At 37.3% G+C, this 24,966-nt stretch overlaps 1 protein-coding gene across 4 annotated transcripts in view; it reads right to left on the minus strand.

Moving 5' to 3' along the window:
* WDFY3 (WD repeat and FYVE domain containing 3) overlaps positions 1-24,966 on the minus strand; it is a 234,122-nt gene that overhangs the window by 64,402 nt on the left and 144,754 nt on the right. For 3 of the 4 annotated variants that reach the window (XM_032400715.1, XM_032400714.1, XM_032400712.1), the window contains 10 exons: positions 22,880-22,953; positions 22,633-22,794; positions 21,230-21,324; positions 17,692-17,812; positions 16,628-16,845; positions 12,629-12,864; positions 11,314-11,448; positions 8,276-8,455; positions 6,676-6,909; positions 313-412 (listed from right to left, as the gene is read on the minus strand). In XM_032400715.1, coding sequence (XP_032256606.1) covers positions 313-412; positions 6,676-6,909; positions 8,276-8,455; positions 11,314-11,448; positions 12,629-12,864; positions 16,628-16,845; positions 17,692-17,812; positions 21,230-21,324; positions 22,633-22,794; positions 22,880-22,953 — 1,555 coding nt within the window. The remainder of the gene's footprint in view (positions 1-312; positions 413-6,675; positions 6,910-8,275; positions 8,456-11,313; positions 11,449-12,628; positions 12,865-16,627; positions 16,846-17,691; positions 17,813-21,229; positions 21,325-22,632; positions 22,795-22,879; positions 22,954-24,966) is intronic. The other variant, XM_032400713.1, reaches the window with a different exon arrangement.

Raw genomic sequence — 24,966 nt, forward strand, 5'->3', positions numbered from 1 at the left:
AGACATTTGTAGAAATGTGACCTGTTTATGTAATACGGTTTTTAAAACAGTTTCTCTTTACTTGTCCTCTTCCTGCCACCTGAGAGTCCACATGTGGACAAGCAACTTAAGTACTTCCTGTTGTTGATTCTTTATCCCAGATTCAAAGGGAAGAGCTAGACGGGCCTCTTTCTCTTTAGAGAAAGGTACCAATACGAAGGAAAAATGCACAGAAGAGAAAAGATGAAATTAAAAAGGAGATATACTTGAAGTTTAGACAGAGAAGAGTGATTTTAGGTATTTTTATAAAGTGAAAATGAAACATAGTATTACCCAATAAGACATCAGCTGCAAGCAAATGGTCCATCACACTATCCAAAATATAAGTTTGGAATTCTTTTTGCTGAGTTCTTGTAGATCTTTCAGGGGAAGCCTAATCAATGAAATTTAGAATTAGAAACAAACAACTAAACAAAGGTAAGGGCTCAATCATAGTTATATTACCATACTTACATAGTTACATAAAAAAAAACACCCTATTGGTAAATAATATGACATGAGAGATGGTAGATATGCTTATGCGTTCTTTCATTTTTCTGACCACAGAATTAAAAAGAAGTGAAACACCATCATCTTTTGAATCCAGTCTTCAAAAACACATCTCACAAATATCATGTTTTGTTCTCTCTCCCTTTCCCTCTGACCCTCCCCCCCAACAAAAAAGGGTAACATATACATACTTCTGACCTAACAATTCTACTCGTGGGTAGAGCATGAGTATTCTAAGCATTATTAGTATTTAATAAATATTTGGTAATCTACTAGTATACCTCACTTCCAAAGACAGCCGGCAATTTATTATGAGATACTGATAAAATCATAAAGCCATTAAAACAAATACAAAACCTCAGGAATCTAGTAATTAAGGGGGTAAAGTCAATGGGGAGGGGAATATTTATATCAAAAAGTTAACTAAGCACACAATTTAGCTCTGAGCTTCCTAGGTATCTAGAAGGAGGAAAAAAAAGATGATATGGTTTACAAAGCTTTTTATTGTCTATAAAAAGAAGCATACTAGATTGTCAGCAAGGATGTTTTCCTAAAACTGTTCTTAGAGGAATATTCTCTGTGGGTTTTTATAAAGAGGACAATGATAACGCTATAGGTAATACCTTTGATAAGGGTTTTATACAGTACAAAGATGATTTTAAAAATTATCTTGAATAAAAGCTTGTGGCACAAAGTTAAACTACGGTCCTCAGATGGCATTTCTATTGGTAATTAGGGTAATATAATCCAGGTGCATAAATGTCAAGTATCTAACCTATGAGGTGGGTGGTAAAGCACTGGGAGCCCAGTGGATAAAAGGTGGGAAAGATCCTTTTGTCATCCTCAAACGCCAGTGGTTTTAGCCAGCTTTTGATAGGAGTTGGGCATTGAACAATTCAATAAACTGACATAAAATATTTTCTTAAAAAGAAATCTGGATGTTTTAGATACAGGCATAGTACTGATGCTTTGCAGATCCTTGAATCAACAGATCTGGGACTATGTTTATGACCATGTTACAAAAGTAGGCTTTAGTCTACTGTTCATTTAATATTAAAATCTGTGCCATTTAAAAAAAACCATTTCTTTCTAGTCTGATTTTCAAGGTGGTACTGATAAAGGGTTTAAAGGAGCAGTTAAAATCTAAATTCTACATTCAAATCAAAGAACTTATTCTAGGGATTTGAAAACTAACCGCTAAACCAGAGTTGCAACAAACATTTCTCTGTTTTGCTGATAAGACATACTTATTTTATTTTAAAATGACACAATATGAGCCTAATTAGTAACATTTAAAATAGTATCAGTGTTGAGGAATTTGGTTTGGTATTTATTTGGGAAAAAGTGAAGGACATGTCATGTTGTTTTTGATCTTAATCAATTTTCCCGTGTAGTTGAACAGAAGAAGCCCAATGGTCAGGAGGACAGCCTCAGCCACCCACACCCTGCCTATTCCTCATGCTGATGGTACAGTGAGACCCCACCCCTGCCGAATGAAGAGAAAGTGAAAATGTTTAAGTGGTAAGCAGATTGATTAGATCTTTGAGGACTACCTTGTAATCAGATCAGAGACCATTTTATCAAATAGCTTTAGCTGATCGAAGTTTACCAGAGTAAGGCTTTCCATTTACAGGAGAATTTAAACACTCCTGAAGATGACAGTGTTCATTCTGGATCATAACAAGTAAAGGTGGTTAATGGGATTAAGTAATAATGAGTAGAGTTTATCAAATCTTAGACAAAGTTTTGGAGTCTGCAGACAGAGGGGCCAGAGAACAGAGAAGTAGCTTCATCAATAATATTTATCTTTACTTAAGAAATATTCTTTTGTGTTCTGCAAGTATTTAAGGCTGGCTCAGTCACCAATAGACATTTAATCCTCTGAATCCCCTCACAGAAGCTGTTATATGAGGGACTATGACCCAGAATTTATCCTTGTTATTGGCTCTAATTGCTGAGTTTAAATGTTCTTGCTGAGATTTATTGTAGCCTAACTTTTAAAGGGTTTAAGACTTTATAAATACATGCACAGCTGTCTCAGAGGCGTTTTTTAAAAAATCATTCTATGGACTTACTATTATGTTCCAGACACAGTGCTTAGTTTTAGGTACATTATCTCAATCTGCAAAAATCTCTCTCTGAAGTAGATACTATCACCCCATTTCAGAGATAAGGTCACTGAGGCTTGGAGTGGTTAAGTCACAACTAGGATTCAAACCTCAGTTTCTTTGATGGCAAAAGTTCATGGCCTCACCTGCTCTAGCACACTCTTCCAGCTTTACTAAAAGTCTCCATACTGAAGTTAACAAATACACACGAACAACTCTGCTACAATCTCGTCAATCTTTTAGATAAACCTGGTTGGTCACACCAGATAACTGGGCTGAGTTCAGGGCTGAGGAGGACAGGGTGAGCACTCTGATCTGCTCTGGCTTGTGGCTGTCAGGTGCCTTCCCTATAGAAACAGTGAAGCCAGTCTACACCAGTACTCAAAGAATCACAGCCTCCTTTTTGCAGCCTGCAGACGCTGGGCAGAATCTTCGCGTGCACAGGCCAGAGAGCCCAGGGCGTCTGCTGCCCACACTGAAGGCAGCGCGGCCCTGGGAGGAAGACACCAGGTGTTCTGTGGTTTCTGTCATGGGCTGAAGCCCTTCAGAGAAGAGGATTTTGAGCTTCTTCCTTCTGGCTCAAGCATTCCTCTTAGCTGATCTCTTCTCTCAGGTATGTTACAGAGCTCTCTTTGCCCCCCCTCCCACTTTTTGTCTGTTTATTGCCCTACGGTCAGCCAGGGTGGAATGCACGCTGCTGTGAACGGGAAGGTCTCTCAGAAGATGGCTGGGACAGAGGGTCATGAACTCCGGAGACCCCAGAAAAGTACTTACGGCCTCAGACAAGCACACGCTATCTTTCCTGCAGGTACAGCCCAAACCTTTTCTATCTGTTCCCTTGCACTTTCCTCCTGCCGCCATGGTGGTATTCATGCGCCGCCAACTCCCTGGGCCCTCCGTGTGACGCCCGTGCTGACAGCAGACCCGGGGGCGGGGGGAGAGCTCAGGGACAGCCGGGCCGACGCCAGCGTAGGCTACTGCAGTTTCTGAGGGAGCCTTCCGCGCCACAGGTCCCGGGTTAGGAACTGTAATGTAGGATCTCACTTAATCCTCACAGCAGCCCTCAGAGAGACGTGTTCTATTTTTATACCCTCTGAAAGATGGGCAAACTAGAAGGGCTGAAGAGAACTCAGAGTGGCCAAGGTCACACAGCTATCCCCAGCACACATTTAACTTCTCAAGATAGTTTTTGCTGGTGATTTACATATATTTAACTCTCACAAAAATCATGCAGGGGAGACAGTATATAAATTATCTCCCAGAGAATGGATTGAGCTCCGTGAGATGAAAATGCTTATATAATAAATAACAGAGCCAGAGTTCAAAACAGGTACTTCTCACTCCCAAACCCATGCCCTTTCAATTAAGCCACACTGTCTCCCCTGCACTTGGCCTCAGTGTCACATTCTGGTCAGCCTGTATGAATGGGAATCCTATTTTTATTAACTGCTAATAAAGATAATTTCACACATTCTTTTGTAGATCTAGTCAAGTAAGAAGATAATCTTGTGGTGAGATTCTAACAATCGTAAGGCTGAAGATGGCCTGCCTCACATACACTGAACTGAAAATCAGTTGGTTCAAACCCCATCCTTCATGTAGGTAAATGGTAAATATACAGGATAATTCTCTTCTTGAACTTCTTCAGAGATAAAGACTTCATAATCCCAACATTCAAAATCATATGCTTGCCATTTATTTTTTTACACCATAGGAAGACACGTAGTGCAATACGTTTATTCTGTACAGAGAATGTAGTAGAGTTGAAGCTCCTCAAAATATTAAGTTAATTTTTAAAAGCCAATGTGTATCTCTCTTATTAGATGGCATCATATCTTCCTGTTTGAGAAGAACTGCCAGGATGTATAGTTAAATGATTTAAAAATACAGAAAAGAACACACCAAAAAACTGTACTAATTCTGTGAGAGATTAAAAGACATGTGAAAGGTGGTCACTAACTTTAAGGAGTTTATAATCTACCTGGGAGTTTCAATCTTGACATTCCCTGCTTCTCCCTGAAATATAACCCTAGCCACCCCTGACTCCCCAGTGCAATCAGACACAATTCTACTGTAGGGCAAATTACTATCTGCAACAATGAGAACGTTAATTCAAGGTTAATACATGTTATATCAAACCTTCTCTTTGAAAAATATAGAAAACTAAAATAAAAGACAATTATATCATTTATCCACGGCTAGTGAGTTAGCTATTAGGATTCCTACAAGACTGAAAATGCTATTACTGGATATATCTCCCCATATATTCCACACACGTGTATTTTATTATTTGGCTCAGTTATGTTTTGCACACACCTCTTTTGAACTTTATTATCCTGAACTTTATTATCCTATTATGTTCTGATCACCATTTCATTTTGCACAAAGTGCTTCAAATTCCTACCCAATACACTAAGATACTAGCCATCTTACTTTTCAAAGTTTTCAACGAGGACAAGCTCTACCAGGCATGCTTTTAAACTCTACCAAATGAATTACTGATGATAACAATTATTTTTCTGCCAATATTAAACATTGTGGTCCCAGTTAAAAGCCTCAGCATGACTGGTATCTGAATTACATTAGCAATTTCTTTTAACTGACTGAGCAGAGATATTTTCACAGGAATAAGATACAGTATCTCCTGTGGTTTTAAGGTTTCAAACAAAAAAATTAACTGTGTTAGCCACTAGAGGGAGCAGAGAAAGTGAAGGTTCAGATGCCAAATGGCTGGGAGCATGTGGGAAGTTCCCCAGAGAGACAAGCAGTCAGTCTTCTGCGCTGACTGACTCTTCAGAGACCATTATTATTTTCAGAGCCCTGGAAGGGACGGACTGCGTGACCCTACTCATATGAAGTGACCAAAAGAATATGAATGTACAGGCAACTCATCATATATTAAATTCTCTTTCTATGATCTTTCGCGATTTTTTGTAGATGAATGACCAATTTCTAGAGCCAGCACTGTGGCCACATGGGGCTCATTTTCTGGTGCATCAGCTGATTCGTATCATTTATTAGGAGAATGGGCAAGGGCAATGGACTACATGTCTGTGTCCCCCCAGATTCATATGGTGAAGCTCTGACCCTCAATGTGATGGCATTAAGGGACAGAGCCACCAGCAGGTAATTAGGTTCAGATGAGGCCATGATGGTGGAGTGCCCAGGAGAAGATCAGTGCCCTTGTAAGAAGAATCTTTCCCTCTCTGCCATGCAGGAGTACAGCAAGTGCAGCAAGTACCATCTGCAAGCCAGGAAGAGGGCACCAGAACCTCTCCAAGCTGGCACCCTGATGTCAGACTTCTCAGTCTCTCGAACTGGGGGAAAGAAATGTCTGTTATTTAAGCCACCCAGTCTACGGTATTTTGTTATAGCAGTCTGAGCTAAAATAGCAAGCAACCAGAACTTTGCTGCCTTGGGGAAAATTCAGTAAGTGCATATTAAGCACCTACTATGTGCAATGCACCATGTCTTAAGCTGCACAGGGCACCAAGAGCAATAATACCTGGCAATAAAATGAACGAGGGACGGAAGTAGGGAGTTATAAGCTGAGGAGACAAGGCCGCTGTGTCAAGAGAAAGTGTGGGCACACTGAGGCCCATGGGCTAAATCCAGCCTATGTCTGTTTTTGTAGACAAGTCTTACTGAAACACAGCCATGCTCATTCATTTATGTACTGTCAATGGCTGCTGTCTGGCTATAATGATCTAGTTGAACAGCTGTAACAGAGACTGTATGGCTTGCAAAGCTTGAAATATCTCCTATTTGGCCCTTTACAGAAAGAGTCTGTCAATTCCTGGCCTAGGGAAAGGATGAATTAGGGATACGCTTGTGGGAATGGAAAGGAGAGAAACAAACCGTTAGGGGATATAGCACAACTGAGATAAAAAAAATTTCCATAGCCTGTGATGTGTTCTGCCTGTACAACCCAGAAGAATATGAAATCTGAAAGGTATCTGGCAGCAAATGTGCTTGGGTATTAATGTTCTAATTAGAAAAACTACACAAAAGAGATGTAAATGCATTTTTTTGTCTTTACCTCCAACAAAAGATCAATTAGTGGAGTTTGCTTGCTGGCAGGAGTAAGACAGAGGTTGTCTATTATTAAGACCCGCATGAAGTCAAAAACAAACTTCTTCGCTGGGTGATTGGTCAGATAGGTCTTCGTGCCCACATTGCAGTATTCTGACTGGCTTCTGTTCATCCCTGTGTCTGCTGCAAAGGCTTTAAATTCTTCTGCTGGAGATCCAACTTCATCATCAAGATCAGTCACCTGGCAAAATCAAGCAGAAATATATGCTGGTTGTATTTGATTTTATGTGATATTTTCATTTCCATGTTTCCTAAAAACCAAATTATAGCAGCAACAGTACTTTTCTTCAACATTTACCTCATATCAAGCTATTCAATACATTACTTCACTTTGCTTATTTGACTCTCATTTCAAGGTAGCAACTGGGAACCATAGGTCACAGTTACCTAACACATGCTCTTTCTGATATTAAGCTGACCAGCCACTAACCATGTATCTGTTTTTATGTTGAATTTTAGCTCTACTGTGGATAACTGCACTTAAAATAAATGAAATGATGAGAATGACTATATTTGCATACTGAAATATACCTATTGAGAAGTCATATGTCACAGAATTTCAGATAAAGATCTGGCACAATGGTAGCACCTAAGGGCTGATCCATTTTTGCAAATTAAAAAAACCCCAGATAACTAAACCAAACAATGAGAAAACCAGAGCCAATTTTGAGCCGACAGAAAAAAAAGAAGGACCAGAAGACAGATTATAAACTGCTGACAAGGAAAAGACGTTGAGATAATACCTAAGGTCTGTTTTTACCAAAAAAATTAGGATTTAAAAATTAGAAACAAGCCAGGTCATATGTTTTGCTTGTCTTTCTCCTAGAATTCCCCACAGTTTTATAATGAGCTTTTCACCTTTATACATGAAGAAAAATTAGTATGAACAAGGTAGTTTATTCCAGGCCCTAGAGTAAGTGGTGGAAATAAGAGAAAACATCATGAAATTCCAAAGTATATAGAGTAATAACTGTTTTTGGGGCTTTGTCTTAAAGGACAGAAGAAGTACCTGTACTACCTATTATAGTCTAATAATTTTCTATTAAATTAGTATAGAATATAAAAAATAAAATCTGAACAAAGTAAGAAAGGTTAAACGAAAAAGACAAACACAGATTTCACTTTTGTATAAAGACAACCACTCCTATAATTAATTTGTAAAGACTAAGTCCAGGAGATGCCTAATTCCTGAGATAAATAAAGTGGAGACAAATCTGGTCTGACCAGAGTTCTGTAACCTGGATACATTTCACAATGACACAGCTATAGGCACGTAAAGTAAGAACTGGGTCCACAATGACTTGGAGAGGGAAGTGATTAACCAGGGACTTGCAAGAATACAGTAAATGAAACAGGAAGCAGCGTTCACTGCTATTTTAGGGGAAAGCAGAAGGAGAGTGTGAGGAGGAGACACCAGAGAATAATTGAGAGGTGAGGCTTTAACTTGGTCAGAAGCTTAAAAGACTGGGAAGAAAATCCTGCTAACCACTAAGCAGACTATTTCCAGTTTGACACCCCCCTGCCCCCCGCCCTGTCCCCTTTCCTACCATCTCTGAGTAAGGGCGAATGTTGAAGGGGAAGACCGTGGCTGCTAACGCACACAGGAAGTCAGGGCTCATCCACATGGAAGCCAGGTCGGGAACGTTGTGATATAAGTATCTAAAGAACTGCATCAGGGTCACAGGATATTCTCGGAGCCAAGATCCCTCTTCTTCTGATTGCCAAGGCTGTCATGGGGACAAGAAAAGAAATAATATGTTAGAAAAACTGACACTGCTAAAAATTGCTTTAAAAATCCATTACTCACTACTTTTCTAAAACTTGAGATGTTCATGGTTCAGAACTCTTAGGAACCACATACATGAGCAAATATACAAAAACAAATCTAGAAATAAGCTAAAACAAAAACAGTACTCCTAGAAACTGACAGGATGTTTGTCTGTTCATTGGTGTACTCACAGCTCAGTAACTTGAGTCAGTGATTTTGATTATTTATCATTATCAACATGAGTAGAGTTGCTGCCAATGTGGCTGTATTATCCACAAAGCTGTCCCACCCTCCATCACGTGAGAGTTAAGAGTAACGTAAAAGATGGGGAAGTTACTTCACCTTTCTGAGCCTCATACTGTCATATGTAAAATGACAGGAACAATGCTTTCAACCACATGCAACTGTGATATTATGATTTATAATAAGAAATACATACTTGGTCTTTGTCCCATCCCTTTCCTGGCACAGTGCTACTAAAACCCTTAGAATGTCCTAAGCAAGAAGAGCCATAAAGGGTGTCTTTTGTTAATCATAACAAACGCCTTTCAACCACAGGCTGAGTTAATGTTAATGATAAGACTTCTGGAAAGCCCCTAAAGATGGAGGCTTTCCAGGGGAACCAACCACATCACTAGAGGGCTGGAACTTTCAGCACTAAAGCTCTGCACCCCCGGGCGCCTGGGTGGCTCAGTCGGTTAAAGCGTCTGCCCTCAGCTCAGGTCATGATCTCAGGGTCCTGGGATCAAGCCCCACATTGGGCTCTCCGCTCAGCGGGGAGTCTGTTTCTCCCTGTCTCCCTCTGTGCTCTCTGTCTCTCAAATAAATAAAATCTTTAAAAATAAAATAAAATAAAGCTCTGCACCCCTAACTTCTAGGGAGGGGAGAGGGGCTGGAGATGGAGTTCAATCACCAATGGCCAATGACTCAATCATGTCTATGTAATGAAGCCTGCATAAAAACCCTAAAGGACAGGGTTTGGAGAGCTGCTAGTTCGGTGAACACGCAAAGGCGCTGGGAGAACAGCAGGTGGAGAGTATGGAAGCTCTGTGCCCTTCTGCACCTTATCTTACCCTCTGCATCTCTTCCAACTGGCTGTTGCTGAGTCACTTCCTTTTATAATAAACTGGTAATCCAGTATGTAAAATGTTTTCCCGAGTCATGGGAACCTCCAATCTATAACTGGCAGGTCAGAAGCACAGGTCACAGCGTGGACTTGTGATTGGCATCTGGTGTGCTGGGGGAGGGGGTCAGTCATGGGACTGAGGCTACCTCCAGGTAGATAGCATCGGAACTGAACTGAGCCATTGGACACTCAGCTAGTGTGGCAAAACCCCCCACGTATTTGGTGACCAGAAGTGTCAGAGGTGAAGTAGTGTTAGAGCACAATATTGGGAGTAGAGGAGACACACAGGAGTGTGTTTTCCTTAAGAGCAATACTACAGCTATAACGATGATGATAAAAAAGGAAAAAAGGGGGTGCCTGGGTGGCTCAGTTGGTTAAGCGTCTGACTCTTGGTTTTAGCTCAGGTCATGATCTCTGGTCTGGAATTGGGCTCCATGCTCATCGTGGAGTCTGCTTGCCCTCTCCTCCTCTGTCTGCTCCTCCCCCTCCCCCCACCCCCGTTCCTGCACTCGCTCTAAAATAAATAAATCTTTATTTTATTTATTTTTTATTTTTTTATTTTTTTAAAGATTTTATTTATTTGACAGAGAGAGACACAGCGAGAGAGGGAACACAAGCAGGGGGAGTGGGAGAGGGAGAAGCAGGCTTCCCGCGGAGCAGGGAGCCCGATGGGGGGGCTCGATCCCAGGACCCTGAGATCATGACCTGAGCTGAAGGCAGACGCCTAATGACTGAGCCACCCAGGCACCCTAAATAAATCTTTAAAAAAAAAAAAAAAAAAGGGGGGAAAAAAGAATATATATGAACAATACCGATCTTCTGATACTTGCCCAGGGAGTGACTTTTTTTTTTTTAACTTAGATTTTTATGTTTGTTTACGAAAAGGAGCCGAAACAAGAGTCCCAAAGCATTCTAAATTAAATAGTAATGTTCTTTTCTAAGATGACACAGGAATAGTTTTGACTAAATTAGGTTCGCCAGTACTTATGACCCAAAGAGTCTAGTTAGTAATTCCTTTTACAATGTGATCTTAAATTGTGTAAGCAAATTAAGCTATTATTCACAGTAACCCTGTAAGATAAATAGGAATATACATTTTGTCACTTAGTCTTTCAATTCTTCATATCTAAGTTAGAAATAATTAGAATAGTAAAGACAAAAACAAATACAACACAAATACATTTTTAACCTTTAAATGAAAGTGATTTTCAAAGTTCAAATAACATATTGCAAGGACATATACAATAATATATATTCGTTACATACATGTATACATTGTAATATCCATTTTATGACACTAATAATATCAGTTAACACTTACAAGACACTTACTACATACCAGGCACTCTTGTAAGTGCTTTGTGTATATACTAACTCCTCATTAAATCCTCACAGCAAACCTAAGAGATCAGTTCTCTTTATCACCAGCATTTTATACATGAGGAAACTGAGGCACATAGAGGTTAGCATGTCTTAAGTACCAGACATAGGCTCTGAACCCAAGCAGGTCTCCAGAGTCTCATCAACTACACAGTCCATCCTTACAGTAGAGATAACAAAACCGAGAGGCTGAACTTCCAGTAACCGTGCAGTTAATAACAGTCATGTTACCTAAGGATTCCTCTATTTAAAAAAAATATATGACAGGCAGGAGGAAGTACCAGCAGGTTTAAGTATTTCTGTAAACTTACTGAATTCAGCATGCTGCGGAGCATCCCCAATAATAAAAAAGCAGCTTCTGTGCACACGTTATGGATAGAAGAGACCACAGTTCCACTGGAGGCAGGAACTCCAAAGATAAATGTCCAAATGGAATCTAAATCAAACTACAGAGGTCAAAGTGAATGAAGATTAGCCACTGTCAATTTTTTTCAGCTAGAGACCCTCACAAGTTCTAATATTCTGTAACTTCTTTGAGACTAATTAGGGTTTTTTCAAAGTGATCAATGATGGAGAGAGAGAGAGAGAGACCTAGCATTCCTCCCTCCTAAATTTTGAAAATTTGTAAATTTTTACATTTATAAAGAAAAGAGAATACTATGTATCATCCTGTCTTAGGTACTAAAAACATTGTTTTCTACTTTTTTTCTCTATGAAAACAAACAAAAAGAAAATACATGCTAATTAGCCAGGAGATGACGTTATAGGACTGATGGTTTTAAGCAGGATCTTTTAAAAGAGCATGTGGGACTCACTTATTTCCCCTCTCTTGGCAATGTTCTAATTCACTTTTAGGTTACATACAGATAAGATTTGACGAAATAAAAATCAGTTTAAGAGACTTATTCATAGCTGTTTTATATAACATTTTATGACTATGGTGTCATGCTTATTTTGAAAAATTACATAACCAACCAAACTCTGTTAAGCCTGAATCTGAATCCTGACTTAATGTAAGGGTACAGACTTTGTTTTCGTTTAAAAGGTTTTGTCAATTACTAGAATTGATTTAAATTAGCATTTGGCATTAGGATGGAAGTATAGTAGTTGAGTTTAAAACTGAATCCCTAAGTCTTTGCAGTGCCACAAACATAAGCTATATATAGATATCCACAACAGTATTCAAATAAAGCCTTAGTGTTTTCCTAAAGTGGATGTCATCTATCATTAAGAAATTAAAAATATTTTTGTAATCAGAACTTGTACTAAGAATCCTATCCAATTAATTCATGGTATACACACCACTCTATTTTCAGTTCTACAGAAATGACATTATACTTCTAGATAAAATCACATAACTCGAATTCTTCAGATTACCATTCAAATACCACCCAGTCTTTATGCATACAGGATCATACAGAGTAAAAAAAAAAAAGACCAAATAAGGAAAAAGGACTTCTTTTTGTGAAAGTTTTCTATAGTATCTTCAGATTTTTCTTCCCAAATCAAATCCTAAACGTGAGAAAGGGACAGAATCCCTTTGGTTTTACTGTGAGTAACCCATCACCATACGGTGATTTTTCCGGCACATATAATTACACTTACGCCTTACTAGATAATTCCTACCTGGCAACCCTGCTTACATCGGCTGCTGATGACAGGCACACTGACCTGCAGGTTCTCAGGCAGCTCACTAACTGGCTGCTGCAGAAACAATGCCATGAGGAGAAAATAGAGAGCAGGGACATTAGTGTGTTTAGGAAGGAATGACTGAAGAACTGGGAAACCAGGAAAATGACAAGCATCCCGGTTAATCTCCCTGACCGTCGATCTCCCGCCAGCACTCCTGCCCACATTGAATCCTAAGAGGAGAGGAAATGTAACAGTAAGTACAAAATGAATAATTGATTGTCACGCTGTATTAACAAAGAAAGGAGTAATTCAGTATATGTGACATTTCTCTCCAGAACATCCATATTAATACAGGCAATTAACTATTCCATCGTTGAATTAATCTTCCAGTTAAAAGTTCTCATTTACTATCTCTGATTTCAGCAAGCCTGTCTCTTAGAAAACAGGTCTTGAAAAATACTGGAGACAATCAGATATGAGAGGTAATATAAATTCTACGCATTAAAAGAATGCCCTCAAACGAGCTCTAACATTTCCCTAAGAAGAAAGTAAAATTCAAAACGTAGCCAAAATTTAGGATGCTACAAAAATGTATCTTAAGAAACGAAAATTGCTGTCATTATATTTAGCGTATAATTATAATTAACTATACTTAGTTAATATATGTCATTTGCCCTGGATCCTGTTAAACTAGTTAACTGTAAATTATCTACAAGTTTTGAGACTAGACAAAATAAATAAGCACAATAATCTTTCCTCACAACATGATCTGTAATTCTGCTGGAAAGCTGCCCGGCGCTGGGACAGCAAATGGGAGCCTGCTGAGACTGGGGCTATCTGAACATGCAGGGCTCTTCCAAGAAACACAGATCAACTAGGAGAGGGTCAGTGCGGACTGATGTGGCTTACACAGCATCAGCCTTTCTATCAATGCCGCTCCCTCTGTTATAGAACTAATCAGGATACAACTCGAACATTCAGTTCTTTTGCTCAGTTCTTTCGCCTTCCCAAACCTAGTGCGGCGCTCGGCACAGAATAAACGTTGGCCAGAGTTTCAATGTAAAACTTGTGTGAATAGCAACCAAGAGATGAAGGATTGATTTTTACTTTGAGGCAATTTTTATTTCAAATGAATATTCATTTTTTTTCCTTCCAATTTGTTTTTTCTAGGATGAAGTGAGCACATACTTGCTACTATTTATAATAATAAAACAAATTTGTGTCTAGCTAGCTTTTTAATGATTTCATCCTAACCAATTGCTTAGCATGATGTGAATTAATCTTCTGAAGTATGTTCTAATTAAAAAATCATAGAGCAATTTACCAACCTCTTTCATAGATCATCTCATTTCTCAAACACAATGAATGTGTGAGCTAGAAATTGCTATGATCCTTTTTATAACATGGAAAACAGGCAATTTGTTCAAAGTCACCAAGTTGAAGAGAGGTGGCACTGGGACTTGAGCCTGATGTCTCTATTTCAGAGTTTGTAAAGTTGCACTGTCTCCCTTGGCCTTCCTAATGACATCACCACATTTCTGAAAGTCTGGCTGCATCTGGTGATTTTTGCTTATAGTGAATTTTAAGTGAAGTTATCAGTATAAAAAAGTCTTGAGCTTTAACAAGTCAGAAGACATAAAGTGGCATTTTATACATTAAACAGGAAAATAAATTTTGAATAAATTGCAGGTCCTAAATGAAAACCAGTACCAGCATTTATTGTCCTTTCTAAATTCTCACACTCTACTTTTCCCTATAATTAATCTTAAGGAATACTTAGTATGTTACTAACAATTAAGCCTTAATTTAGATTCAAGTAACAGCTACACTGAAGGTATTTTATAAAGAAAAATTTGACAAAAACTAATAAACGTGAATAAAACATTCAAAGACATTAGGTTGCTCATCACATCAAAGAGAAATAGAACCAAATTATATGAGATATATATATGTATGTATGTATACAAATACATGTATGTGTGTTATCACACAGGTATTCAGGGAAATTAAATTGAATCAAATTTAAATTAAACTTAAATTCTTAGATTTCTCTTTCAGAACAAGAGCAGCATATTGCAATTTCTAAGCAGGTATCAATGAAGGACAAATAAATTCTAAGATCAGATGTGGAAAAAGCACCTTTTTCTGATATTACTGAAGTGATACAGGACAGACAAAAGAACAGGATTAACACTTAGAAGACAGTTACATAAACACTATTACTGTCAGACTCTGAAACCTTATGCATTTAACAGTCTTACTTTCCTAATTAGAGAAACCCTTAATTTTTATTTACTAGGTTTATTGCCTATAAAGTATAACTTATATCCACAAAATATATACCTGTCTCCAGAATCATGAAGCCCAAATGAGATGATACATGTTAAAAGACTTTGGCAAACCACAATGTGCTGTATGAATCTTAGTTAGGTGTTATCACCACTGTGGTTCTGAACTTCAATGAGAAGCAGTGCAGTCGGTTAGCATTTAGAACTGTCACATTCAGCAGAACTCACATTCACTCCTAGCAGCTATCATTAAGGTCAATAAGTGAAATCCCTTGCTACCAAACTGTTCATAATAATAACATTTGTAGGCTATATCCCTCCCTTAGGGTCAATGCAAAATAGTGATTTTTTAGATCATAGAAGTATATATAATGATAATTTAGAATACGCATTTTAAAGCCAACAATTTTCTTGAGAAATCATTTCACAGTGAATTCCTTTCTTCATTACAAACTTTCTTCAGATATTTTCCAATGTGAAATAACAAGAAAATAATCTTACGTGGTAAAAACTCTGTCTTCCTATCATTTTCTTTGATATTTGAGAACGCAGTGCAGGCAGCACCTAGGTATTGATGCTTTTACATTTTTTTTTTTACAGATAAATTACATATTCAATTTGGATCCCTAATTGACAAGGGCAAACATATATTCTTGATGCTTATTCCAGAATACAATTACATATGATTTTAAAACGTAATGTTATAAAGACAAATATATTTTTAAAATGCTTGAATTAAAAATACTTTAAGAAGTGAATGACTATAATTTTCAATAAAAACATTATTTTAAATATATATATTTCCAAAATAAGATCATTAATATGAACAGAAATACAGCAGTTCAAATGAATCTAACATAGGAAACTATAATCTTCTAATATTACGTAAATGCTCAGTTCCATGTTGAAAACAGCACAGAACTAGCAAGCAGACAATAGGGAACTTCAGCTAAAACTTTGAGCTTAAATATTTGAGAAGCAATATAACATAACTTAAAAGCACGGGTTTTGGATCTAATCGACCTGGATTCAATTTTTGACACTTCCTAGCTAACAAGTGACTTCATCCCTATGCCTTGGTTTTCTCATCTCTAAAATGGGTATGACAGTTATTTATACCTCATGGGACTATTGTGAAAGTAAGTTATTGTGAAAATGAAAATATTTAGTAACTGGCACAGAATTAGCACTCAAAATACTGACTATTAATTTAGTTTTAATAATTTGCTAATTACCTACTTATAGATCAGAAAGGGAATTATAGAACAAAAAGATCATAAGGAATTCCCTTGAGTTTTCACATCTTTACTATCCTGTGTCTGACTTCAATTTGATTTGTAATTTAAAAAGCGAAATTTGAACCTAAGCTTTTTATTCATTTGTTCATTCATCAAAATTCATGACTCTGGGGCACGTGGGTGGCTCAGTCAGTTAGGCTCAGTCAGTTAAGCGTCTGACTTCAGCTCAGGTCATGATCTTGGGGTCCTGGGATGGAGCCCCAAACTGGGCTCCCTGCTCAGCAGGGAGTCTGTTTCTCCCTCTCCCTTTCACTTGTTCTCTCTCTCTCTCAAAATCTTTTTTAAAAACTCATGATTCTTAATGACTGTCAGATAAACTGAAGAGTATAAGCTTTGATCAGACTTAAATACAAAATACAAGAGTACAAGAGAGCTTATTTTAAAGCAGCTGATGTTAAGTCCCATACCTAATACAGTTCCGATCTTATTAGTTAAGACAGAATCTGTCTGTTCCAGCCACCCTCCACCGCTGAGTCCTTCCTTAAACTTGATGAGGATAGACTGATTACTCAGTAGCACAACAAGAATCCTCATGGCTGCCGTAACTGTGGTGGAATGCAAGTGTTCTTCCATAAACATCATAATCCAGTCAAAACCCAGTGTCCTGACCAGTTCTTCACAAGCTCTATTTAAAGGCAGATGAATTAAGAAGACAAAAACAGAACATTAATTTCAAGGATTAGGACTCAAAATTTAAAAAAGTAAGACTTAGGTTTTGTTCGGGGCGCCTGAGTGGCTCAACTGTTAAGCATCTCCCTTTAGCTCAAGTCATGATCCCAGGGTCCTGGGATCCTGCTCTGCGGGAAGCCTGCTTCTCCCTCTCCCACTCCTCCTGCTTGTGGTCCCTCTCTCGCGGTCTCTCTCTCTGTCAAATAAATAAATAAAATCTTTAAAAAAAAAAAAAAAAAAAGACTAGGGGCGCCTGGATGGCTCAGTCGTTAAGAGTCTGCCTTCGGCTCAGTTCATGATCCCAGGGTCCTGGGATCGAGCCCCACATCGGGCTCCCTGCTCCGCGGGAACCCTGCTTCTCCCTCTCCCACTCCCCCTGCTTATGTTCCCTCTCTCGCTGTGTCTCTGTCAAATAAATAAATAAAATCTTTAAAAAAAAAAAAAAAAAGACTAGGTTGTGTTCTCAAGATACTATAAATTACAGGGTTCAAAAAATCTATTAAAAGTCAATAGCAGGGTGCCTGGGTGGCTCAGTCATTAAGCGTCTGCCTTCAGCTCAGGTCATGATCCCAGGGTCCTGGGATCGAGTCCCACATCGGGCTCCCTGCTCCGCGGGAAGCCTGCTTCTCCCTCTCCCACTCCCCCTGCTTGTGTTCCCTCTCTGGCTGTGTCTCTCTCTGTCAAATAAATAAATAAAATCTTAAAAAAAAAAAAAAAGTCAATAGCAATTCTTTCTTTTCTCTACTATGAATTAACTAATAATAGCACCTGGTACCATCAATTCTAAGAAAATTTTACTTACTGCAAATTAATGCTTGTCTTTTCTTTAGATGTGTAAACTAGTTTTAGCAAGATATCTAGAAGTCTGTTCCTCAAAAGTATAAGATTAGCAGATACAAGACCTCCAAACTCTTCTTCAGTTCCTACAATGAAAAAATATACATTAAATTGCCTTAGTAGATAACACAGTATAAAATATACAACACTGTCCTAGGAAATCTCACTGAAAAATACATCTTTTAGAAAACATTTTCTCTAGGAGTACTTTCCACTAAAGTGGACAAGCAAAAGGGTTCATTAACTCACTTCTCTTTAGAATCCTGAAAATTGTTCATTTATATTTGACATTGTCTAAACAAGTAATAAAAGGCTGTAAACCTTTCTTACATATTTACCCGCCACCAATAGAGTGAAAGTAGTCACATGGATAAAAATAACAATCCAAATCCTTAATTTCCAGTTTCGTTTTGAAGGATATAAACAGTTACATTTACCAGATTTAAAAATGAAAAACAGGAAGCATAAACTATTCAATAAATGTAATACATAAAGGAGACTTAGAATTAAATAGCATAGAAGAGCGATAAAGGCACACAAATGCACAGAGAAACTAGAAAAGAAAGGGAAGAAAACAGAAAGCTTATGGTTCTCAATGGATAGTGCTGGAAGCACACAGGACTGGGCATCCATGGCCCAGAGTTCAAGGTCCAGGCCTAACATGATGGGCTATGGCTTGGTAAGTCACAATCCCCATGCCTTCCTTTATTTTAGAATTGAAGCTCAGGCTAAACTTTGACTTACCACAGTCATTTGCTTTTTACTTGCTTGGGAAAGGGATTCTTTTTACCCTTAAACATTGTCTTTTAAACTGCTAATTTTGTGCCTTAATAACTGGGAAGGGTGCTTCAAGCTTACCAAGGGGAACTCCAGATTCCCTTCTCTTCTAAGAGGTAAGACTGGTATTTTATAAATTGTTTTATTAAAAACATACCATACAACCTAAATTGAGATAAAGATTACTTCCTTTCAATTATTTCCTTTTCAATTATTTTTCAGTAAAATGGCAATCCACACAGAAACGAAAAATTCTCCTTACACTTATGTCTAGTTTTCTGTCAGTTTTGCTACCCCTAATTTTCAAATATAATGTAAAACAATAAACTCTGAATTTCTAGCTTAACTTCTTCCCACTCAGACTGATGTTTTCTTCCACACTGCACTACACTTTTATGCTATTTTATTTTGCACTATTATATTGCTGTTCAGCATTATTATTCAAGTCATTTTCTTTTTTGTACGTGTATCCTGAATGCTGTATAAATGACTTCAAATAAAAAAAACTATGGTTTTAATTTTTTAGATCATATTATAGTTAATATAGTCTTCAGTCCATATCAAGTAAACAGCAAATGCCCTATACTAACAAGACCAGTAGTGTACTTCTGACTTTATTAATTCAAATGGCAATGAAGTGATTGAGAACATTAGTCTCATTAACTTGGCAGATCAACAGAAAAACTTAGCAATTTATACATCTCCATTATTGTGCTCTTCTCAAAGAAAATTTTACACTAGTTGTGCTAATTGAATTCAATAGCCAGCAAGAAACATGGAGACTAGAGAATTATTTTTCTTACATCTTTTTTATATTTGAAATAAGCGTTATATATTTCTGAGATTTTTAAAGGACTTTCGCTAATACCTATTTACTTGGCTTATATTAATTAATTCAGAGCTAAGAAATAATCCTTGCATACGGTAGTAAAACATAGTGGTTAAAAAACTTACAATGTTAGTTTGGATTACCTGGGTTCAAATGCAAGTAGCATGATCTCAGGTAAATTTCTTTTACTTAATCTTTCTGGGCCTTAGTTTCTTCCCTTGTAAAACCAGGATAACAATAATACCTAATTCATAGGACTGTTACAAGAATATAAAAAGCACTTAAACAGTGCATGGCAGGTATTAAGCACTCAGTAAGTGTTATACATTGATTTTATCTTTATGCTTTTCATCCACTGCTTTGCTTTACCAAAGAAATATCAACATTGCTCCAAATGAGTAGGCAGTAGATGAGTGGTCAGACGCAGCCTTATGTTCTGCTATAATTTGCAGGAAATCACCGAGGCTCCCAAATCTTAGGTTCTCTTTTGAAAAACATGATTATAACACTTTCTCTTCTTATTCATGAAGCACCAGAAAGGCTGTGCCCCAGACGGTGTAGCCAACATGGAGAACACCTTTGTGAGGCACTGATTCAGCAGTATTACTTCTCCTCTGTCCATGTGAACAGTGGCCCAAGGGAAGTCATTTATGTGATATGATTTTGGAATAAAGTAACAGGATAATAATGTAAATAATGCTGACAAATATAAGATATTGTGAATTTAATTACAAGTCAATCTAAAAGGTTCTCTCAATGTTTTCCAAACAAATCTCCTATCCTAGAACATATAAAAGGAAAAATATAGAAAAGAGGGGGAAAAATATGTACCAAATGAAGAAAGGCTGAAAAAAAAAAAAAGGTGGGGACGCCTGGGTGGCTCAGTCAGTTGAATCCAAATTTTGATTTCAGCTCAGATCATGATCTCAGGGTCCTGGGATTGAGCCCCATGTCATCAGGCTGCACTCTCAGCAGGGAGTCTGCTTGAGATTCTCTCTCCCTCCCCCTCTGCTCCACCCCCTGCTCATGGTCTCTCTCTCTCTCTCAAATAAATAAACCTTAAAAAAAAAAAAAGGGGGGGGTTATCATGGGCCCAGAATCCCACAATTTATGAGACTATTTTTATTTTATACTTACATAAACTGATTCTGGGAAAATGCTTTTTCCCTAAGTGACTACTAAATATTTAATAGGAAAATGAAAGTAAGTTATATGGATATAATTCATCATAGCAAGTATCTGTTTCTGAAGAGAGGTATTTTAAAAAATTAATCAATGTTCAAAAATCACAGAATAGTTTGCTATTTAAAGGAAAACTGCTATGAATCCTCTATGATAGGAAAGATTTAATTAATTTATTCTATTTTTAATTTTTTTACACAGTGACTTTACAACTCTGTATGCTCTGCTATGTTCAACCACATGTGTAGCTACCTCAGTCACTGTTATCATATCACTGACTATATTCCCTAAGCTGTACCTTTCATCCCTGGGACTTCTCTTTTTTACTGCTTTAGGAGTTTTTGTTTTCAAATTTACGTAAAACTAACATCCAGTATTTTATTGGTTTCAGGTGTACAATGATTCAACAATTCTACACATTGTTCTCAGTGCTCACCAAGGTAAGTGTACTCTTAATCCTCCTTACTTCACCCATCTCTCTACCCATCTCCAGGAAAGATTTTAGTTTTTAAGTAAAATTCACACCCTATTAAATTCCGTGGGTAATTCTGTATTTCTGCATACTGTACAGGCTTGACTTAAGACAAATACATCTGCGCAAGACCATGAAAAGTAATGTAAGGAGAGAAGTAATATAATAGCATCACATATAATTCTAAACTGTGCCAGAAAACAGGGCATAGTAATTAGTTTTCAAGCTCCATTCTTGACTCACCAGTATCAAGCTTTTCTTCATTGTTTATTTCCATAACTACAAATTTCTCACAAACTGCAAATGTTGGTAAAGTAGAAGAAATAAACTGGCCAAACCTTTAAATATAAGAAAAAAGTTACAGATTTCAGGTTTCTCTTTCCCCAAAACAAATAAACAAACAAAAAAAAGAAAACACAAAGAAATGAAAAAAAATAGTACTTCTTGTTTTAACTAATTTTTTACTGTGACACCTTTAGATGACTGTATTTGTTTTACTTCCCCTGGACCATTGCAATTAACGTTATATGTTACAATGTTTTAAAACATAGGGCAAAATATTTCTCCAGAAATATGAGTCCTTTAATATACTTTTAAGAACCAAACAGTGTGATCCAAATCAGTGTCCTAACATTATCTATATGTAGCCTAGTAATGAAGAACTTGGGTTTTGGAAACACAGGTAATGTTAAAATCCTGGCTCTATCAGTGTTTAATCTTATTACCTGAGGCAAGTAGCTTAACATATCTGGGTTTTAGTTTCTTTAGAAACAAAAAACTTGATAGGTTTCAGTGATAATTTTAGCAAAGTGATCATTACAGTTCCAGAATAACTTTTAAACAAATATTGTTAAATAACAAACACTAATCTCCAAAATAATTTTTAAACTCCAGTTTTAAATCTGTTGCCACGTTACAAAAATGTCTTCAGGGTAAATGAATATAAAACTGAGTGATTTACATGCTACACAGCTTAGAGATTAGTCTACTGGGTATATTCTAATCAGTCAGTGTGATTTCACCTGTGATACCTGGGAGCTTACAGGAAAAGTGGTCAAGTTGTGTTTAACCAATTCTCTACTGGGAAAATACTTTGGTTAAGGAGCGTTTTCCTTCCATTTCCAGTTAAGATGGGAATTATGTAGATATTAAAATTATTTTACAGATAATCCATAAATATGCCTTCGGCCATTTCTCATTAGCAGCAAAATAATCAATCATACAAAAGGTTGAATATACAACACCTTTTTGGGTGATTGAAAATAAATAAATAAAAGAGATGGCATGCCCACGATAGGGGGTGTGTGTATGTGTGCGCACACATGCTTGGGCACATACACTTGAGCAGTAGCAGGGCTTAGGGAAGATGAACCGAGAATTCCTATACTGAACACTTTTATGTCTAGGACAAAAATCTTGTTGGGCTCAGTTCTACATATTTTCTTATTCACTAGTGGCAACAACTGGTTTTGCTATACAAAGACAAGATACTGAAACATGCATATTTTTTGTGCCTTACAAATATCCTGAATACTAACATTACAGGTATTACACAGGCATAAGAATCAATGACATTCATCTCATTCACTTTAACCTCATTGGTACTTTTAGTGAATAAACAGACAGATAACAGAAGTTTTCACTACCTGAGCAGATCATTGCTATTGGGAAAACCTTGTAGTAAGAAGCTCAGCACATTACTAATAGCAGCAATGGTAGGCTGGGATAAAGACATATCTCGAAGAGTCAGTAGCAATTTGGGGATCAGCTGGAATTCCCTCATTAATTTGGCATTCTTTGAAGCTTCACTGTAAGAAAAAGAAGACTTTATAAAGGCCATGCTATCATGTCCTCTATAATTGAACAGGTAACTACACAGATATTAACTAATACCTGGACTCAGTGAGCAGTTCAATAAAGTGTTCAAATAAGGAAAGATGAAGTTCATACGGTGCATGGAGCCAAACCTACAATAAAAATAAAGAATAGTGGTACATTTAGGGTTAAAAAATACCCCAAATGATTATTCAACAAACATAAATGCAGCACACAGAACTTATTTCACCTATATAGTTAACTGAATATAATATAGGGTGAAGCCCTATAAAACCGCTTGTATGTAAGACTTCTGGTTCTGTTTATAAAAGAGTAATTGCTATGGAAATTACCCTCCTAGAGTAAACAACTGGAAAGGGAAAATGTATAGAAAACTTATCTGGAAATCAAGGACTGACTTTTATTACTGAATACTGAACAGCATATGGAATAGAATGAATACTGAATGCTGCATCCTGAAGACAAAGGCTGAGTGACTGGAATCTCATCTGGGGTCCAAAATTGGAATCAATCACTGCAGAAGAGTACACCAAACAATTCTTGGAACTTAGAAAGGTCTGAGACTAGTTTGCACTCCCACCAAAGAGCATGCAGACTTCTTAATACATGGGGAGTTGGGTAGAGGCCCAGGAAGTGAAATACCTGAGTAGTGGGGCTAAATTTGTGCTCAAGGTTACTCTAGGTCCACCCTAACAAATATTAAAAGTGTACCTCAAAAAGATAACTACAATACCACAGCAAAGTTCAATACTTCTGTAAAGGAATACAACAAAATCTAGCACTTAACAACGTAAAATTCAGCATACTATCAAAAATTACCAACCATGCAAAGAAAAAGGAAAATATGATCCATAAGGAGGTAAAAAATCAATTATTATACGTAGCCCAGAAATGAAAGAAATGATAGAATTATCAGGACTTTCAAAAATCTATCAAAAATATGCTCCAGGGGTGCCTACGTGGCTTAGTCAGTTAGGTGGCAGACCACTGACTTTGGCTCAGGTCATGGTCTCAGGGTCCTGGGACTGAGTCCCACATCAGGGTCCATGCTCAGCAGCGAGTCAGCTTAAGGATTTCTCTTCCTCTCCCTCTCCCCTCACTCATGCTCTCTTAAAATAAATAAATAAATAAATAAATAAATAAACAAACAAACCAAGCTTAAAAAAAAAAATCTTAAAAAAAAATGCTCCATATGTTAAAGAATGTAACCAAAAATATGAAGATGAGGAGGAGAAATAGAAAGTAATCAAAGATCCAAAATAAACTTCCACAGAGGAAAGGTAAAATATTTAAAATGAAAACTATACTCGATAGGACTAACAGCAGAATGAACACTGCAGAAAATAATTCAGTGAGCCTGAATACACAACAATGGACACTATTCAAAATCAAGCATGAGAAAAGAAGTAAAAAGTAATTACTAGATACAGCATCAGTGAGTTGTGGGAAAATAATCAAGCAATCTAACACTCGTATAACTAGAGTCCAGAAAAGGTTGGGGGAGAGCACCAGGAAAAATAGCTGTAGAAATAATGGCTAAAAATTCTCCAATTTGATAAAAATGACAAACTCACAGATCTAGAAAAATCAACAAACCCCAAGCAGAAGAAACATAGAAAAGACAATGGAGTGACGGACATCTTTAAGGCATTAAAAAGAATTTTAAAAAGTCAACTAGAATTCTATTCTATATAAAAATACCCTTCAAAAGAGAAAAAATAAAGACTTTCTCATATGGGAGAATTTAAGGCTAGCAGACAGGCACTATGAAAAATGTTACAGGAAGTTCTTCAAGTTAGAAGAATAAGATGGAAATCTGGATCTACACAAAGGAATAAAAATGGCATGAGTATTATATATGTGGGTAAGTATCAAAGAATTTTTAATATTGTCTTTCACAAATAACTTACTATTTAAGCAAAAATAATATAGAAAGTACTGTGGAGATCATAAACATACAGAAATAAAATGTTGGAAAAAAAAAAAAGGCGGGGGGCTCCTGGGTGGCTCAGTTGGTTGGGCGGCTGCCTTCGGCTCAGGTCATGATCCTGGGGTCCTGGGATCGAGCCCCGCGTTGGGTTCCCTGCTTGACGGAGAGCCTGCTTCTCCCTCTCCCTCTGCCTGTCACTCTGCCTACTTGTGCT

Source organism: Phoca vitulina, unplaced genomic scaffold (genome assembly GCF_004348235.1).
Source record: "Phoca vitulina isolate PV1807 unplaced genomic scaffold, GSC_HSeal_1.0 scaffold3, whole genome shotgun sequence".
NCBI lineage: Eukaryota > Metazoa > Chordata > Mammalia > Carnivora > Phocidae > Phoca > Phoca vitulina.